Source organism: Lutjanus erythropterus, chromosome 16 (genome assembly GCF_056507025.1).
Source record: "Lutjanus erythropterus isolate fLutEry1 chromosome 16, fLutEry1.hap2, whole genome shotgun sequence".
Classification (NCBI taxonomy): domain Eukaryota; kingdom Metazoa; phylum Chordata; class Actinopteri; order Lutjaniformes; family Lutjanidae; genus Lutjanus; species Lutjanus erythropterus.
The window spans coordinates 11769482-11790325 of NC_139332.1; the positions used below are offsets into that span (position 1 = coordinate 11769482).

The 20844-nt window shown below is 39.2% G+C and overlaps 1 protein-coding gene across 1 annotated transcript; it reads left to right on the forward strand.

The window, feature by feature from the left end:
- Nucleotides 1–1140: 1140 nt before the first annotated feature.
- topaz1 (testis and ovary specific TOPAZ 1) lies at nt 1141–20694 on the forward strand. The gene is made up of 20 exons (XM_084739831.1): nt 1141–2069; nt 5808–8541; nt 8631–8680; nt 10069–10172; nt 10604–10650; nt 10739–10806; nt 10976–11034; nt 12108–12194; nt 12461–12518; nt 13127–13278; nt 13449–13541; nt 13634–13749; nt 14519–14582; nt 14693–14864; nt 14985–15085; nt 16449–16614; nt 17125–17277; nt 18317–18520; nt 18664–18850; nt 19909–20694. The coding sequence occupies exons 1-20, from the start codon at nt 1280–1282 to the stop codon at nt 20105–20107; spliced, it is 5604 nt and encodes a 1867-aa protein (XP_084595957.1). The 5' UTR covers nt 1141–1279; the 3' UTR covers nt 20108–20694.
- The last annotated feature ends 150 nt before the right edge of the window (nt 20695–20844 follow it).

The window sequence follows — 20844 nt, forward strand, 5'->3', positions numbered from 1 at the left end:
TGTTTGTGTAGTTTTTTAGTGAAATGTATGTGGTGTAGATCATAGTTTCTCCAAGTGCAGACCATGACCCAAATGCGGCACACAGACACATTCTGTGCCGCCCCTGAATGTGACATGAAATGCGTGCCTTATGTTTTAGTCATCCATGGGTCATCTCAAGACTTTCAGTAGCCTTTAATATTTAATACATTTAATACACAGCTGGGCTACTGCTGAATTAGATGCTCAAGGAAATTAAACTAAACGCCATTATGAGATTATCATAAATCCTACGACAGGTTCATGTTTTTTCCTCTGTAGCCCTACATCATATGCTGACTTGGTCATCAAATCTTTGGGAACCTCTGAATTAGATGTTCCCCCTGTACATTTTATTTTCACTTAAGTTTTCTTTCTCACTCTGTGGTTGTTTGTTCCACTTCTACAGTTTCTATGGTAGAGCTTGACCAATACAGCACTTTACCAATATTATTGTCTTATCATACACACTGTATGTTATATACGTAAATATGTTGTTCAATATGCTAATATTGGCATTTTTAGGCAGCATTTTATGTATATTTAATCATTTTTCTTGATTCGGGTATTTTGTTCTATTTATGTTTTTTAAATTATTAGTTATGTATAATTTCTAAAAATAGCAGTGAAAGTTTACTGTTTCACTGCCCTGATATGAATCTGGATGATAACATTTATTGTTAAACTGTAAAATATCATGCCACTGTTGAAGGATCATTTTAAAAATGTGTGTTTCTGTGTATGTTGTATATTCTGTGAATCACATTGATATATCGGTCGTGGATTTTATTTATTCCCTGACATTGCAGCATGGGCCCCAAAAATCCAGTACTGGTGAAAACCCTATTCTGTAGGTATTTAGATTCTGTCTTTATTGAGCTGTTTGTTTACCTATTGATACTTTGTTTACTTTGTTATTTTTTAAATGAATATTTTCTTTATTTCATTCACTTTATACCGCATACACACATGTCGCCCTTAATACGCATGACCAGCTTGTGTTTAAAAGGAAACATTTACATATTAAAATGTAAGAGCTAAAATCAGATCTGAACTTTTCGTGTAGTTGCGCATGCGCAACATGGCCATCTCGCTGCTGTTCACTTTAATAAATGTGCGCAGAGAGAAATGAGTGTCGGAACTAGTTGACGTCGTTACGCAGGTTTATTTCTAACAGGTGACACTTTAAAGTGTTGTATAGTAACCGCGTTAAGAAAATTCTGTTCAGTAAATTTAGACAGTCGTTGTTTTAATCGTCAGTATGTTGCCATCTTCTAGCAGGGTAAAACTAAACCGGGTGGCGCTAACAGACGCGGTTGGGCTGAAAGTGGTACCGCGGCGGAGAGGATCGTCGCTGAATAATGCTACAGCTGACTCCCAAAAACAAAAGGAAAAACACCTCGATTCTGAACAAGTGTCGGTGAAAGAGACTACCTCCGTTCCTAGCAGTAATGAACCTGACCAAACTTTTTTAACAGACCCAGAAAATGTGACCGATACGGAGACTAACATCCCCGAAGGAGAGACGGAGGAGCAGAGCGTAGGTACGCAGACGACAAAGAGGAGAAGTAGCGTCCAGTCATGTCGAGGCGGTGGTAGTGAGTTTAAACAGGCCGAACCGTACACCAGAGGCAAGTATCAACAGAGAAAACCAAACACCAGAAGCAAGAGCAGGGTGGACTTCCCCAGGAAGTTCTACCACAGACTAAGGTTTACTTGTTGCTTTTGCACTGATGTACTGTCCAGACAGACAGGGGGCCACCGCCGGGTCAAACCCAGAGCCAAAATCTCCAAAATATCCTGTCAGATTACGTTGAATAGAAAGTCATTGACCACAAAGAGCCAGACACCGCATGATCTTAAGTCTAGTGTGGGCAAATCGACTGGTAGGAGTAAATTCAGACGGGGGAATATTAAAGATAAAACCGGTGTGGGCCACGTTGGTAAAAGCTGCAGGGACAGAGGTAAAGTGGAGGACAGCGGGCCGCCTGGCTCGGGGTGGGATCTTCAGTCTGCTGCGGCTGCAAACAATGGATCCACCGAAATGTCAAGTAAGATGCTCTTGAGCTGTGTGGTTTGCCTTCGGTTGGTTTGCTAAGTCACTATCAGACAAGTTGTTAAGGCAGTGACATTGTGCTCCAGCTAACATCTTGCAGTTGAGAATTTTTTGGTAGGTGTCTGTTTTAAGCTAATTTATGGCTCACGTGTGTATTTTTGTAACGCTAACGTGTCAGATGCTAAGCTAACGGCGCAGCTAAATCCTGACTTTACTGAGCTAACGAGTGACAGTGGGGTGTTTTCTGGCAGATGAGACTCATGTAAAATACCTCTAAAATTTCAGTTACTGACCCCAGACTGTTTTCTTTAATGTTAGCGAATTAATTAAGATGCTAACCGATGGTTAGGCAGCTAATATCTGCAAGAGAAACCCATCAAATGAACTGCCGTGTTTGGTCCTCTGCTCAAAACTAGCTTGAGTCCATGTGGGTCTTTTTTCTGTATTTTACTGTTTTTGCATTTGGGAAGGAGCTGTGCAAGACAGTTGGTTTGTTGTTCAGAGTATTAGTGCCAGGCATGAGAAACAATAAATAAATCAGAGTGAGGGGGAACTTTTTTAAAAGAGTTAAACTATTGAATTATTGCATATTACATATACATATACAATATATATCTCGATATACACGTCTCAAAAATAAACTTGCAAATGACGATCCCATAGCTGCAAATAACGATCATTTAAGATCATAGTCAATTAATCCTTAGATAAATTTCTCAATTAATAATTGTTTCCTGTAAAATATCAGAAAATGGCAAAAAAGGGAATCAGTGTGTCCAAAAGTCCAAGATGGCATCAAATGTCATGTTTTGCCCAAAACCTGAAGATATTCAGTTTACTGTCATAGAGGACTAAAGAAAACTGAAAATAATCACATTTAAGAATCAGAAATATTTTGCATTTTATTCTTAAAAGAATACTCACACTGATTAATCGATTATCAAAATAGTTGACAATTAATTTAATGATGGATTAATTGTTCTAGCTGTAGAATATAATGCATTGTAGAGATGAAGCAGTATGAAAATTGTGTATCACAATTACAGTGACCAAATTATCATTATCAGAGTGTTATTAAAATGTGATGAATATACTGTTTATATTTAAAACCACTCAGTGAATTCAAATGGTATGTCCTCTACGATGTCAATGTTTTCACTGATTCAAAACATATCCAACTTGCACACTGTGCCTGCAACTGTGAGACTATTGCTAACTTTGTTTGCTGGACAGTATTTATCATGAGTTTTACTAAGCAAGGTAATCAGACATGGTTGTCACCAATCATTAATTAATTCTTAATGCATTGCTGGAGATTAAACCACTCAACAATATATAAAGTAGTTAGAACTGAGTGATATGGACATTGGTGCTTTCACAACATATTAACTCAATGAAATCTTTGATAAATAATCATCAATAATGTGGATATGGTGACTAAATGGATAAAGGTAAATAATACAACAGCTAGAACAATGTGGCAGGTTCAGAAAATTAAATCACCAACTTGTGATGCAGCCTTTCAAACCAAAAAAGACAATTCTTAGCCTATGCCATTTCACAATTGATATTCAAAATCCAAGACGATGTCTAGTTTCATTTCAAGATATATACTACCATTGTATTGCCCAGTGCCGAAATACCATTTTCTCATTCTTCCTACTGATGTCTTTTTTCTCATGCCTGACACTAATGCTGAAAGGTCGACTTTGTTTGTTTTTGCATTTAGAGAAAAAAGTCAAAATATCAAAAACAAACAACAACAACAACAAAAAACCCTTCCTCTCATTTTTCCGTTGTATACCTGGCCCAATATCCTTCTGTATCCTTCTGGACTGAGCTGAATTTATCAATTGGGTTAATTTGGTAACAAGACAAAAAAGTCTTATCTGCCTACCAATTGTCCATTAAACCTATAACATTGTGACAAAGTGGATTAAAACACAATCTAACAATTTTGGGTATATATTGCTCCGTTTGGGACCGTCTCATCCACAACCTGGAAAAGAGTCCCAGATACATCACATTGAAAAGCTTTGTGAAGCAGCTCTGCATTGCTTTTCATCAAAGTTGATCCAGAGAGTATCCAGATGCACATATGCAAAACCAATCAGTTATATATAAAGCATTGTGTTGCTGCAGTGATGCCTACCAGTCATATTCTACAGATGGGAGGGAATATGTTTCTTTGTTGCGAGAAAGTCCAGCAAAAATCACATCATTATGATTTATTAGGGTTGCACAATTTATCAAAGTAGAGTTGTCACTTCAGTACAATACCAAAATAAAAAGCAATGCTCAGTACCTATTTTGACACTGGCAAAAAGAAAAAAGAACAAGTCCTAGCTACACAAAATATGATGTTCTTATTACATGAAAATTACCACCTGCACGCAGTGCTGATACAGAAAAAAGGTTTGCTGCAAGCCAATTTTAGGCAGGACATTAAAAACTGAGGTCTTGAATTAGCACTTGGATATTTGTTTTAGAGCTAAATTACTTTTGATACTAAGAAACCTTAGTTTGTATTTTTTTTAAACGTGGTATTGAAAAAGTTTCAAGACTTCGTTACTTTTGATTACCTTATATTGAAGTATGATTGAAATCGCAAAGTACAATATCTAAATTGCAGAAGCTGCAGTTTGTTTAATAAATGTAAAACGTGTGCCAAAACAGCATTATAAGTTATAAGTGCTGTAGAAGTACTGCAGAGATGTCTTGTTCTCTAGATGTAAGAAACCATGTTTGATACAGACCCCAAAAAATGTCACATCATCATGATTTTAATACTTTTTTTGTTGTTGTTGTCAATGAAAACGTAAATTGTGATTAATTTTGTCAAAAGTATTTATACTTAAATGATTATTCAATAGCCCATGTTTAAAAACACAATAATGACATTTAATAGTATTGGAAATACCGAAGCTATTAAGAAAAGAGATCTCAGTGCTCATGTAAGACCTCAGTTCATTTCAGCCTTTATTTTTCTGCCTGAAATGTAGCTCGCAGCAAGATCATGTTGTGTTCACTGACTTTTTCCTTACTACACTTTGTGCAGGTTGTTAATAAAAACAAAAAGAAAAGAAACAAACTATTTTGTATACTTATGACTTCATTTATTTTTGCCACAGTATCGAAAGAGTTATCAAGTATTGATTTTTATACTAGCATCCTTTAAAAAAGTTTAAAGTTCAAATTCCCACTAAAATTGTCACTCATACCACAACGTTTGTCAAAATAACGGCTTCTTCTTGCATATCGTTCAGCCCTACAATAAAGCATAAACTTCATCTTTGTCTGGCTTGTCCAAGTTTATTTCTGTCCATGGCATGGGTTCATTTCTGCTATAAAAACCCAGTAATGAATCCATTGTGGCTTTGTGGACTAGAATGAGACACATAATATGCTGCACTTGAATACCTGATTTGACAAGCCGCAGAGAGGTGAAATTCATACTTTTTGATTTGGCAAATGCATGTGTTGATAACCTCCTTAAATCTAATAAAGGCAGCACACATTTGTGCTCATAAACTTTTGGCCCCATCCAGTGTCACAGTGGATGAGACAGTCCCAAATGGGGCTGACTTTGATGGGAGTCCATGCTGTTTAACACCGCCACCCAAAAAAACGTTACCATAGTTATAGGGTTGGTTCTCTTACTGTTAATAATTCCGGTTGGCGACAGTTGTATTCACTTTTGCATTATTTTACAAGTTGCTGTTTTCATTTTCAGACCTTAATAGAAATACTCACCTGAGCCCCACTGGACCAGCCAGTTCAGAAGGGTCTTTGAGAAGAGCTGTCAGACCCCCTGGCTGTAGTCTCTGCGGCGACTGTAAGTACGTTTCCCCTCAGCGGGAGATGTTGGGTAAGCAAGGGAAAAAAAGCAGTATCCCAAGGCCAGAGCAGCCTATGGTTGAGGTTAAGAACAAGGAAGAAAACGCAGTCACTCAGACCTCTCAGAAGATAACCGTATGGATAGGTCAGTACCCGAAGGTGATGCTTTGTGACATAGCCCAAAAATGTGTTGCCTTTAGTCACAACTGTGGCTACATGTTACCAGATGTTCTCAAGACCAAGTCTATGCATTGCTTCAAACAAGACATGAGAGCCAGACTTCGGTATGAGCCTGGTTGTTTCGGACATAACAAACATGAAAGTCGGGAAAGTGCTCTCGCTAAAAATAGAGAGTTTTGTCCCAGGGCTCAGTCTGAGAGGAGCGTCTGTCAGTCTCAGAGTCTGACTGAACACCAGGGACACCTGAAAGAAGGCACAGATGCACAGACGTTATCCAGTCAAACCACATGTCGTTTCCCTGAGAGTTGGACAAATGAAGACTCTGCAACCTGTTCTGCTTCTTTCTCACTAGGTAAACGTACTAAAAAGGGGGAGTGCAGGATTGGCATGTGGGACAGAGATGCTGAGGAGAATCCTGGACCAGGATGTTGCCTCGTAGGAGCGGAGATACACACAGACAAAACAGTAAAGCTCAAAGATAGAGTTCGGGATGGGATTTTGCCATCCATTCCAGATTTAGAAAGCAAAACCCCAGCAAAAAATGACTCCAGAGACACAGAGAAAGCGTGCTCCTGCATTTCTGATGACAGTCAGTCATGTTCAGAGCATGCAGCTGGGGGCAGCAGCACTTTTGGCTCAGATATGAGAGAAAACTCTGTCCACAGACAACCTTGTGGTGAAATGGAAAGTCCCACAAAGACAAATGCAGCACAAATGTCATCAGAACTGCTCTGCGAAACCGAGGCAGACATGGATGATCTAGAGTCGTTCACCTGCCAGAGAGTGAGGGCTTATTTCAGGAAAAATCACTTTTCTTGTGCTCGCACATACATATGCTGGCCCTTCTCTAAAAGTGGCCAGACCCTGACAGCACAAGCCTGTCTGGCAGAACCTGTTGATTCATCGGATAACAGTGACTTTCCAAAAAATCAGAATCAACCACATTCACTCAGCACACAGAGCAATGACATGCATACAGACCCCTCTCCAGACACAACCCACCAGCTTTCTTATCAAAATGACAGGAAGCGAAAAGAGGATGGAGAAAGCATTTTAGCAGTCAGAAATGGGAAGATACACTGTAATATGTCTCCATATTCATCAGGAAGCACAAATACGGAGGCTGAAAGATTGCTAGCCAGTCTTCCTGCAGACACAGATGACTTTTCCAGCCCAAGTCAGTGTGGAAGTCATGCAGTCTCGGCCTCATCTTTGCTGGTTAATGGACCTAAAACCAACAGCTCGGTGTCTACCCCGTCGCCCTCAGTGCTTGGCCTCAGTGACTTGGAAACTGCCACTGCTTTGTCTTCCATGTCATCTCCCTTCGCACATGGTGGTGTGTGCAGCCTCACCACCACACCGTCCCCTTCATCTTTCCTACTACCGAGGAAAGTCAAAAGTGTGGAGTCGGATGATGCCTTTTCACCCAACTCTTTGGTCAAAGCTGCAGAAAAGACTCTGTTCTACTGTGAAAAAACCCAACTGACTTCATGCAACATCTCTTCCTCTGCTCATCCTCTGCTCAGCTCTGACTCTTTTCAGTCATGTGAATCCTCCCACCTCCTCCCTCAAAACGAGCAAGAGAGTGATGAAGAAAGTCTCACAGGCTTGTGCCCACCAAAACTGGAGCCATATTATACAAGCCCCATTAACCATGAGAGATTGTTGCGCAGTCTCCTCACCGAAAAGTGTTGGGAGTTTTTGATTCCACCAATGCTCTCTCCCATCACTTCACCGCAAGTGCGCTCACGGACACAAAGGCCAGGCTATTCTGAGGCAGAGGAGGTAATAAATGAAGGAAATCTCATGCCACAAATTAACAGCAGCAGTGAAAACTCAAAGGATTATCTTGAGCGCGGAACTGAAGAATTGGAAGGAGTCTCAACAAATTTCAAACCTCCAGCTGCTCTGAGGGAATCCCAGTCTTCTCCAAGCACTGATGAAGACACGGATGATGATGAAGACGAAAGTCAGGATGAAACTGACTGCGAAGATGATGTGGAACAGGGTAACCAAAAACCTGAACAAGTTCCCCCAGACCCTAAAATAAAGGAAAACCTTTCCTTGGGTGTTCTGACAGAACCCTGCTCTTGTCCCAGCAGTGATGAAGATGATGGCAGAGGCTCCAGTGACGAGGGAGAGCCAAGATCTTCTCAAGATGAGGGATCAAGTTCGTCGGAAATAACAGACAGTGAAAGGGATCAAACCGAAGCGGAGGATGCTGGTGATACTCAGCAGGGCGCTTTGGATGAGTTCACAGCTTATGAAAGGGACATCCTGCTCGTCGATGTAATCCAGGACGACCCAGAGCTGTTTGAAAACCTGCCCCAGGAAAGTTTACTGAAACTGGGTCCCGCCTGGGTTACCAAGACCCCTAAAATCAGACCTATAGGAGTGGTGAAAACACCGTCAGCAAGGACAAATGGAGCATCACAGGAGTGTAAACAAAGGTAGGATCTCACATTTGATGGCATTCTCAGATAGTCACAAATTAAATGTGTAGTCCATTACAAATTAAATTATGTTATTTGTGTTTCAGATTGACCCCAGTTAAAGTTGATTTTCACTGTGACAGTCCTGATATCACAGGTAGGGCCAATGCACCAATTAAAATCCATTATATTTCAGGTTGTATCACATGGTCATTGCTAACTGGTCATGGCACTGATGCATAGACACAAGATGACCCTACAAATCCTCAAACTGCAGATTTTCAAGCCAAAGTGCATTTTTAGTAGGGGTCTTTTTTTCATTCAGTCTAATTCTACAAATAACATTAGTGTTCTTTAATCTTAATCTGCAAATGTGCAGAAATAATTGGTTTAAGTAGGGTGAATAGACATGCAAAAAAAGCTGTGTACATTTCCACTGTTGATTTAGAATTTGAATTTCAACGTAATGAACAGAGCTTCGAACTATTCAATACAGACACGAAGAGTAAACATAGCCAGAGCTCCAGCACAACTAAAAAATTTGAAGATGTGTTTTCTTTAGATTTGAATGAGCTAATATTCATGCATCAAATTCACAACTGATGTGTAAGTCATATTTCCTTGAATAAAAAAGTATGATCTGTCCATTTGAGAATTGGAATTTGCATAAAGGGGTAGTTTAGAAAATTGTAATGGGTCTCAGTAATCAGTGTATTACCTACAGTTGATGGTGATCAGCGCACCCCCAGAGCAACAGGAGTATCAGTGTAGGAAGCAAAGCAATGTACTGCTGTGGGCAGGGTCAGCAGCAAAATGTGTATTAGCCACCTAAAAAGAAAAGGTCCTTCTAAAAAAAATTCAATATACAGTATATTTAGAATATTTTTCAAAGCATTATCTTGCTTGTAGTTAAATACTGTTATATAAGTCAAACATTGCTCTCTCCACAGCAACCAAACTCTTTTGACAAAAGCAGTAATTTAACCTTGCAGAATACAGGAATTTCCTTTATACTGCTGCCTCGATCTGTTTGTTTGTGTTAGTATGTGACTTGTTTTGACGGGTCATTTTGGATTCACTTAAGTCAGACAGTAACACAAACTAATCAATTGAGGCAGTGGTAGATCAACAACTCCCATGTTCTTCTAGGTAGAATTACTGTCTGGTTGCTTTGGAGAGAGTGATATTTGGCTTGTGTGCCACTAGTTTTCAGGTGGATGCTAGCAAGGTTAAGTGGGGAAAATATTCCACATCTAGAATATAGTGTACACCTAAACTGATATGATTAATTTTTTCTTTCATGTGGCTAAAATTTCATTTCTGACCTTGTCCACAGCAGTACATTTCTTAGGTTCATTCCTAAAGTAACACGCCTCTCTGCCTGGAGGTGTGCTGACAGCCATCTACTCTAGTTAATACACTTAATATAAATAAATTCCTTATGCAACACTACGTTAAAAAAAAAAAAAATCAAGACTACCCCTTTAAAAGTATTTCATTTAAAGATCATCCTGTGATTTAAATGTTTTTCTGTGTATTTTACAGAAGAAGAGAGCAACAACAGGCCATGGAGACCTCAGTGTAGCAGCACCCCTTCCCAAAAAAAAGGCAACATGTGGACTGCCACAGAAAAACAAACCAAAAGCATGGTAAAGTAGCGGGGCTGACATTGAGACATGTAGTGGACAAGGACCACACTTCCCGGCACTGTCTTTCCACATTTAACTGCAAGCCAACAGTTTAACTTCCCTGCAAAAGTCGAGATATGAAACATTGACAGGGTCCCTCTCGCATGAATGCTCCCGAGTACAAGTCCAGAATGAAAAGAGAGAATGAGAGCATAATGTCACATTACAAGAAGAGAAGTACTATTCTTACAAAATTAATTAATAAATAAGCAAAGTTTTGTGTAACTTTCAAAATAATCAGATTCGTAATTTAGCCAACATCATCCACACTATCAAAATATCACCGTGTCTGCTGCTTTAACTTGAAATGTCATGGATGAAGTAAAGACCTAATGGACACTAGGAGCATTTACTTACTTACTATGTTAAATCTCTTTGGTGTTTTTAAACAGGGCCAACCTGATTCCAACAACAATCATGTAAATGAAGGTCTGGAAAGGTAGCTGTTTGTCTCACGATGACAGATTTCTTCTGCCCAGTTCATCTTTAATTGTTTCGATAATCACTGTGTTTATGTCCTGTAACAGGATCCAGCCCATCCAGAGAGTGAACTCCCCATATAATCATATCCCTCCACTTATGAGCATAAAAAATGGTGAGGGGAAGTGAAAACAGCAGACAGTGATTAATGTTTATACTCTTGTCACTTGTGTCATTTTGTCGTTTAATTGCCAATATAAATGTTAGTCCAGTGTTCCTTACGTAGGATAAAAACTTGAACTGCTCCGTATGACTGTTCGTTTGCTCCTCTGTTCTCCACACAGGGCTGTGGAACACAAACCCAGCAAACATGGTCGAGTTCAGGCGCCAGAAATCTAGTGCCGTAAGTATACCAGTCACAGTCTTCCCACAAAAAAGGCCTCATTTATTATCTTTTATTTGCTTTGCGATAAATTGTGTTTTCTAAACATTCCAAAGAATCTGACCAAAATGAATCAGAGCCAAACAAACTTACTGTAGGTGATGTGCCCTTTTCAATCCTGGATGCAAATTTTCAAGTATATACCAAAGACTGAGGAATTGTATTAATACAAACAAATCTGACGGCAAAGCAAACCATCTCTGGGATATCTCTAACTTAATGCTCGGTGTAAAAGGCAAATCTTGTGCCTCATTTGCAGTGTTGTGTTAAGGTCCAGTGTGTAAGATTTATGTGGATTTATTGGCAGAATATGACAGAAATTAAATATAATGTTCAGTAGTATGCTTTCATTAGTGTACAGTCAAGATAATCCACAGATCTTGTTGTAAGCCATTTCATGTAGGACCTATTTTCTTTCTATGGTAGAATCTATGATAACTATTTTCTTTCTGTTACACAGAAAATAGTTCCTGCATGAAACTGCTCACAGAGAGGTTTGCATTATCCAAGTCATGAGTCCTGGAACAGTTGAGTTTGAGCACCACAAGAGTGCCATTTGGTCCCATTACATTGGAGAAAGGGCAAACATCTCAGTGATCTGTCCCTCCAAAACTCTGCAACTCGCACCATAAAATGTAGACGGATAAATAGCACGACAGGTGCAAACACAAATATACATTTTTGATTTTTGGGTGAAGCTGTCCCTTTAACGGGAGGAATGAATAATACAAGTTTTTACATATTAAGAGTGCATTTAATTCATTTGTGGGATTCATATCTTGGAAGCTACAGTGGTTAGTTTTAACATTATGAAATTAAAAACCAGCATCACTGTTTGTATCAAGATCCATACTTAGACATCATAATCTTGCCGTGTATTTGGCCAGAGGCAGAAAATTCATGACTGTGGATGTACTACAAACGCACTCAGCATGTTAATGGTGTTTAATTAAGAGTTAAGTTGTATATTCTCCTGCTGCAGATGTTTTAATTTTACCTGAGTATTGTAACTCCTCTCCTCCTGTAAACCTCAGTACTGCAGACAGTACTTCAGTGAGTCGCTGTCCTGTGGCTTCAAAATGTGTCGGTTCCAGCATGTGCCTATGGAGGGGGACGAGAAGGTACGCTCCAAGCAGAAAGGATTGTTTTCTTAGCTACCCAGCAGCCAAAACATGAACTGGAGCACTGTATAAGTATATTACATAGAAAGTGATGAATTTTTGATCTGTGAGTCAGTTGTAGTAGAGCTGATGTGTAAACCTGCTGACTGGAAAGTGGAGTCATGCTAAAACTTTGTGAGGTAACACCCCCCTCTGCTGTGCTATAGCTGTAACTCCACACTCCATTTCATACTTGTCCAGTCACTTCACTTTTTCCTCTCCTTTAGTTCTGCGTTGACACTGTGGCACGGTTCATCAAAAATCCAATGTGCATTCAAAAAGCAGGTAAGTTTAAAATTCATCCAGTAACTTTCCACTGTAATACTTTACAATATAACTTTAGTTTTTCTGTGAGTAGCATAGAGGGAACTACACCTTGGCATGTTGTTGTGCAACCCTGTGTTGTAGTATGATAATTAAATTGACATTGTAACAGTTTAGAAATTCATCATGGGTGATTTTATACAGTGTGAAGATGCTCTGCCAGTCTCACTTTTCATGGGTGCCGTTAGAGCTGCAGCAATTAGTCATTTAATCAGTTAGTTGATCAAAAGCATATTAGATGGCAACTATTTTGATAATCAAATATTGTGCCAGTCATTTTTCAAGCAGAAATGTGCAACATTTGCTGGTTATAGCCTCTTAAATTAAGGATTTGCTGCTTTTCTTTGACAAGTATGAGCGCAAATGAAGAGTCTTCTGGTTTTTGGAATGTTTGTTGAACAAAAGAAGCAATTAGAAGATGTCAGGAAATCGTAATGAACATTAAATAGACCAGAAGATGAATCAGTTAATCGTGAAAATAATTGGCAGATTAAATGATGATGATCATCATTAGTTGCAGCCCCGGGTGTCTTACTGTGTGTCTTCTGCCCGTCTCATGTTGTCTCCAGGAGCAGTGTTTACAAGCTACTACAACGACAACCCACCCGGAGTGTATTTCTCCATGCCAGTGCTTTTATCACTCCTCTGGTCTCTGCTCAAAGCCGGCATGGTGTCTGACGTCTTCTCAGTCCTCGGTGTCAGCCTGGCCCACAAGATAGTGGTCAGTGTGGTTCACTGTCATCCATCTTTTCACAATAATCTCATGCTGCAGTACACTTAGTTTCCAGTAGAGGACAGGACATACTCTACTTTGTGTTTTTTTTTTGTGGAATTACCCATCACCACTATGGGAATAAGAATAAATGTCAAACTCTGTGTCTCTCTTGCTAGCCTGGCCATGAGTTCCTCCTGGCGCTCTTCAACTTTGTTAGAGAAAAGGGTCTCATGGGTTTAGTACCTGAACTCATGCAGCTCACATACAAGGTATCCTGATATTCTGATAGACGTTAAGTAAGGAAGGATCTGTATTTGTCATGTGTTATGTGGAAGAATTGATCCTGTGTATATGTTGGCAGATGGCCAGTGCCGGCCTCGTGCTGAGTTTGGACTGCCTTGGCTCTGTAAAAAACACTCCTGAGTTCCAGCAGACGGTTCATCCAAATTCAGGTGTGGCAGTTCCTGGAAAACCCAAGTAAGTGGATCTTCTTCAGCCACCACATGTCAAACACAGACAGTCACAACACTCTTATACTTGTACTATTAATTCTGAAATATTGAGCACAAAGGTTGTTAGACTTGCTGGTTGTCAGTCATTTTGATGGTCAGGGTTGTAAAAATTCTGGCATAGGTCATTTAATTTTAATGTTTTAATGATAATGAGATATAGCCTACTTTACTGCATTTGATTTTCAAAAACAACAATCGCTGTAGCATTGAATTTACAGCACAGACTTACAGGTTATGTGTTTAAAAGGGTATAGAGAGAGAAAGTGAACCAACACAATTAACCACATCATAATTATTGGGCTCAGTGTTTCCAGCTTGGCGACTTCCTTGCTTCATTTAGTGAGAGAGTTTTCAGATGCCCTTAGCAACTTAATTTCTAAAAAGCGACTATTGACAAATTTAGTGCCTTATTCAGAACATCAGGGAAAAGGCAAATATATTCACATATGTCATGTCATAATTAATTTCAATGGCACGAAGTTGTGGCAGACAGGTTTCAGCTTCTGTCTCCCTCCTTCCCTCTAGATCTCTTGTTTAGGATGCTGCTATAGCTTGTAAATTGTTTAATTTTCCTCCCTCTTCAGATTTTTATGTCACTGTTAAAATAAATTCAGAAAATTCAGTGACAGAAGATATTTGCTTAACCCCACTTGTAGTTGTGTGGTGTATTTCATTTTTTTTCTAGTTTATTTGGCTGATTTACTCTTTACTAATCTTTTTATTTATTAAAGCAGGTTGTCCAGCAGTGCACCTTTTCCAGAGTACCTGAATTTGGCCCATTCCATTGTGGAAATAGAGGTTAGTTCTCCTCAGTAGATTATTTTTGTCAGCCTATCCAAGGATGAAATGGTTTTGTGTTCAGTCTGTCATTGTATTCACGCCTGCTTTTTATATTTTCTGTCTGACAGCTTTGTACCAAGCAAGAGGACTGGAGGCGGATGGGGGAGGTTTTCAGGTCCATCTGCCAATCCAGCCAACGTCCTAACCAAGTGGAGCGAATCAGCGGTCGCATTGCCATCGCGCTGCTGTCTGAGAGCAAAGACAAGCTGTCACTGCCCTTTGCTGCCTTTGCTGAGACAGGTACAAACCAGTCTGTTACACTAGAAAAAAAAACTGCATTTGATCTTAAAACATGGTTCTGTGTAATTACTAATTTCCCACAACAGTGATTCCTAATAATTTGATTATTCTGATTTTAAGTGTGTCAGAATGACGAGGAGGACAGCCTGATCAAGAGCTCTTTAGGCAGAATTGGAGTCTCGCTCATGTTAAGATACCACAAAACACATCAGTGGGCCAAGGTAAATAAACTCTCTTCATGTGTGCCTTTTACACAACATTCATGTTGTACTCTCCTGAGCTGTCTTCACTCAAGGGAGCTTATGCAACCATCTATAATGTGACAACTTGATTTCCATATCACAGAAACGAACTCAAATCAGCTCTATGTTCTTTTTATCATAAGATTAGACATGTTGAACATTTTTGATATGATGATAGATGGTAGATATGCAAAGATGTTATCACAGAACTTCACATTTTTGAAAAGATTAATCATTTAAGATGCCTTGACTTTCATATCTTCAATCTTGTTGCAACAATCCGGCTGGTAGTAGCAGCACGAGCAGCAGCTGTCTGTGTGGACACCACATATGTGCAAGCTGCAGCAGTTCAGCGAGGCAGCCATCATGCTCCGGTCCAGACAGGGAGTGAATCCCAGGCGTGAAAGACGGCGGCTACTGTGCTGTTACCAGCACTTTAATTTGCTAAGGCCACCTTCCTGATATATAATGTTAGCTCAACTTGTTAGCATTAGCTAGATTCGTGGCATTTTAAGTACTGTACTTAAAGGGACAGTTTACCGCAAAAACAAAAGTACATATTTTTCCTCTTATCTGTAGTGCTGTTTATCCATCTAGATAGTTTTGGTGTGAGTTACTGACCCCTGAAGATATCCGCCGTAGAGATGTCTCTCTTCTCCTGAATATAATGGGACTGAATTGCCCTCAGCTTATGGTGCCTGGAAAATAAGTTTGAAAAATGACGCTATGTCCTTTTACAGAAGTCATGAAACAGTTACTCAAAATAATCCACAGACCTTGTTGTGAGCAGTTTCATGTAGGAACTATTTTCTGTCTAGTTGAAAGAAAGAAGCTCCAGTCGATTCGATGATAGAAAGAAAAAAGTAACTCCTCCACACTTACATGACAACTGTTGTTAGTAGTTACATTGCAGATTCAGATTAACAATCCTATAATCAATAAATAAATTCTGCTACCATTATATCAGGTTTATTGATCCCTCAGGGGGAATTCACAGTATATAAAATAATAGATAAAATATACATAAATAAATTTTAATTAGATCCACATTTATCAGCTGCAACATTAAAGTGCTGAATACATTAATGTAACATTTCATATAATATATTTTATTCTGAAATGGGCCATTGTGTATAATTAGTCTTACTTTTGGTACTTTAAGAATATTTTGATGCTAAAGCTTATACTTAAAATACTTTTACTTAGGTAACATTTTCCATGCAGGAGAAAGTTGTTGTTTTTCTTTGTATTCTAATTTGACGAGCCTCCAAAAGGCTTCATTTGTGTATCTGGTCTGAATGTTAGTGGATATTAACTTTTTATTGTGTGTGTGCACATGTAGGGTCGGAGGGTGGTGGAGGTGCTGTCCATTTCAAAGGTCAGCTACTCCATGTTGAAGGGTTTGTTTGGGAACGAGGACGGAGCGTCCCGCTGCTGCTTGGTCACTGTGGCCACTGAGCTCTTCCTCCTGAGCGGCAGCGCAGAGGGAGCTCTGAACACACTCCGAGGTAACTGCTCTGAGTCTAGAGTGAGAGGGTAGTCATGACGGACGTAGCTCACCTCGTGCACAGTTTTCACAGCTCAATGGCTCCAATGAAAATGTACTTTTAAGTATTGGTGGTCAAATAAGTTCTATGCAGGTGAAAGTAAAAAAAAAAATCCTACAAGAAAGATGAATATTTATATTGGTGTTGGGGACATTAGTCTGGGATAAAGCTCATGAATAAGTTTTAGAAACTGTTGTAATATGATTATTTTGATAGTACACAGTCAACATGGGGTCAAAAGTTGGATAGTAATCAGGAAAAAAGTTGTAGAAGGGGAGAAAATGAGTGAAACTTTCATGTGCAGTACTTAAAGGCTTATTACAGCTTCAGCTGGCAGTTGTACACTACTGTAACTCTTACTGTGCACTGTTTGTTCTTTATTTGGATAGAGTATCTTGTAGATTATAGTTTTTTAAAAAAGGTGCCTTTGACAGTTGCATATCTGCCTTTTGTTTGTGTCTGTAAACCCAGAAAACAAATGGTTCCTGAGTTCGTGCTTGTGGCCATGTGAGCCTGCTGATCTGGAGAGTAGGACTCGTGTGTTGATGCGTCTGGCTGAGAGAACCTCTCACAGAGACACACTGGATGTCCTCTGTAATCTCCCCGGACTCAAAGAACCAAATGGTGAGAGAAGAAAAAAATTGCTTTTGTCTGTTGAGATTCAGTGATGTGCATCAGAGCCAGAAAAAACTAACTTCATTAGGTTGTGGCTCACACATGTAGCTTGTTCTCTTTTTAATTCTCTTTTTTCTAATCTCAAACACACCACATGTATGACAAGACTTGTAAATGACACATCACACAGTGCAGAATATTATCAAGATTGCCAGTCCGATTATGTCTTTTTCCACTCTCTTAAACAGCTAAGCTGTTTATAATACATTAGTGTGGATGCACTTCACTTAACCTAGCCATTTTTAAAATGTCAAACGGTGAAACATTTATTCTGTGAAGGCAGAAATAACTAGACCACGACAAGACTCAGTTATATAATCTTGCTGCTGCTTTTTATTTAAACTTTTTCACCCACAGAGAGCTTTTAGCAGCATGTTTGATTGGTTTTTACCATTCAAACATTCAAGATGCATAAATTGCACTCAGCTTTGTGGAATTATTATAAGTGCAAGGGAAAAAAAATGTAGAAGAGCTGACATGTTGACAGCGCTGCTGACAGGTCTCACTACTACTACTACTACTACTACTACTACTACTACTACTACTACTTCTGCTACACTCACATGATGTGCTGCCTATCCAGTTTACTGTTACACATCTTTGTACAACATGTTGCTCAAAGTTTAGTTGAACATTTACATAATAGTTTAGGCTAATGGATTGTGTTGGATTATACTTCGTTCTCCAAATTTCCGATCTAGTGATTTTAGCCAGTGTTGGAGCCACATATAACATCCTGGTATGAAACACACAGGCATCGTGTGTAAAGCAGCTCTAGGTAGCTTGAGAGTTATTTTGAGGCGAAACCTAAAGGTACACGTGTAACATCTGTACGGAATCTTAATTTGTTGATCTGACTTCAAAGTAAACTATTTCATGGTAAGAGCAGATTAGTTTTAGATAAGCAAAGCTAAAATATGACTCCACAGGTATTTCTGCTACAGCCCTCAATATAATTGCAACTAATTGTCTCTTTTGTTTCCTTCAGATTTGGTCGATGTCTCCAGGTACAGTCCTCTGTTTAATTCTCACCTGCAAGTGTGTGTGGACAGGCAGATACTTCCTGTAGCTTCAGACATGGTGGACTTCATGCTCTCTAAAAACCTGGCAGTTGACCCCACAGTTCTGGAGATACTAATACACAAACTGGGCAAACAAAACCTGTGGCTGCGGGCACGGGAAGTCTTCAGACGTGAGTATCAGTTTCTGCTTATTTTACTTGCCCCTCTTATATTAGTGTAGCTCATGAACTGAGTCTAAGAAAGGAAGACAGGACAAATAAATGATTGTTGGTCAGACTTTTCAATTAATTTTCATTTAACATATGTTCATCAGACTCTCTGAGTGTCGGCTACTACCCAGGTGTGTCGGCTCCGCCTGGCTTCATGGTGCTCATCGTCCCCTGCCAGCTGGGAGAGGTGGAGCTCGCTCTCGCTTTCGAAATGTTCATCACCGTCAATGCAACGGTCATTCTCCAGCTTTCAGAGACCAGCACTTGCTGCCTCAGCATCACTCTGAAAAGGTAACGTGTGTGTTTGTGTGTGCATGAGAACCCTGGTCGCATTAAAGGGATAGTTCAGATTATTTGAAGTCAGGTTGTATGAGGTACTTATCAACCCTCAGTATATTACCTACAGTATTGTTGTCAAAACTATTTTTCAGTATATATCAACTGTTGCAGTAACCACTACTGTTAAAATATCACACTGAAATCAAGTTAACTATGTTCTCAGTAACACAAGGAAAGCTTGCTAGGCAAGTTAGCATGACAGCAGACCTGTACTTTTAAATAAAATGGAAAAATAAAAGTCTCTCAACAGAAGCGTCTGAATGTGAATTCACAACATAATAAATAAAATATTTTATTTCTAATGGTATGGTAAAACACTGAATTTATCTTTAAATAAAAATATTTTAAAAATATGGTTACAGCTGTAACAGTTTTCTGCCAGGAATAAGTATTGTATCAGAGTTATAATTCTAGTATTGTGACAACACTAAGCCACAGTAGACGCTGGCTGACACGCTCCAGTTTGGAGAAGCAGACAGAAGAGTACCAACACCAAAGCTCAGGAATGAACTGCTGTGGACAGTCGGCAGCAAAACATCATTTAGCCACTGAAAAAGCCCATCTAAAAACATCATAACCATCAAGTGTACACTATATTTAGAATATTTTTACTGCTGTACTTTGCTGCCAGACAACTTTTTCTGATGGGAAATGAATTGATTGATTAATTTTACCTTACAGAACACAGGTGTTGTTGGTCTTCTACTTCCTCAATATGTTAGGTTGTTTGTGTTATTGTGTGACTTCAGTAAATCCAAACTAACCCTTTACAACACAGAAGTCACAATAACACAGACTAACAGAGGCAGCTGTAAACCAGCAACTCTTGTACATCGCGTAGCTTTTTCTGCTGGTGCTCCTCTTTTTTTCTCCAAGCTGAGGGTTTGTCGGCCACCAGGTAATACACTGACTCGCGACAAGTACCTCATTCAGCCAAACTGAACTCAAATAAAGTGAACTATCCCTTTTTAAGTGATCTGTATTTACAGTGTTTCTTCCTCCTCCTGCAGGACTCAAAGCTGTGAGAGCAAGTACCTCTCAGCTAGCAGCCGCCTCCTCTCTGCGGCTTCTATCCCTCAGCCCAAACTGATCATTCACTACACAGCAGTTAACCCGTCGCAGGAGCAAGTGTTCACCCTCGACATCGCCTCTGCCCGATGCTGGCTCCGTCACAACCATCTGTGGGCCAATGAGGTGTGGGTGCATTGAGCCAAACCGCAGTCCCCAAAGTACTTCTCTTTCCTTTCACATGAAACTGCTTACGTTCCAGAGACATCAGCTGCCTCTGGGAAAACAACCAATGAAATCAGGAAAACAAACGTGTGCATTTCTGATGGCTGTACGTTTGTAAAACTAATAGTCATATTTCAATTTAGCCTTTGACTAAGCTGAAAATCACATCCAGAGACTGACGCCAGAATTACACTTAGCTTTTTTACAAAGCTACTAACTTATTTTTGTTCAAATTTGTTTTATAATGTGTTAAATGATTTGTTCGTTACTCCTTGTTGTTTTCTGACGAGTTCTTTTACCTGTTTTGTTTTTGATTAATGTCACTCAGTGTTTGTGTGGTTTAGTATTTGAAAAAATAAGTCTGTTTGGGGAACAAAAGTCCAGCATAATTTTGTTATTCAATTTTTGTTTAACAAAATGTAAATAAATCTGAGTGTGTATGGGTCTGTATGAATGATGGTGTTTAGTCTTTGACAGTATTATGTTACATTACTTATCGTCAAAAAAATCAAATTGTTGGGAGTTCAAAAGCTGTGATTTACATTTTCTTTGTATAAGGTTTTTATTAAAAAAAAAAAGAAGTTGTTCTGCTCCGAAAACTTTGACTCTGTAGTGTTTCTTCACAAAAGGAAAAAATATTCTAAAGTTCTAAAGTTTTTGTTTTTTCTTTTTTGAATAAAACAGGTGGTTAAAATCACATTGCCTTTGTTTTT

What these genes read in the sequence shown, in the direction of transcription:
- topaz1 (XM_084739831.1), top strand. Translation starts at nt 1,280, where the DNA reads ATGTTGCCATCTTCTAGCAGGGTAAAACTAAACCGGGTGGCGCTAACA. An exon ending in TGGATCCACCGAAATGTCAA is followed by an intron (nt 2,070 to 5,807) that starts GTAAGATGCTCT and finishes TTTCATTTTCAG; the next exon opens with ACCTTAATAGAAATACTCAC. An exon ending in ACTTATGAGCATAAAAAATG is followed by an intron (nt 10,807 to 10,975) that starts GTGAGGGGAAGT and finishes TTCTCCACACAG; the next exon opens with GGCTGTGGAACACAAACCCA.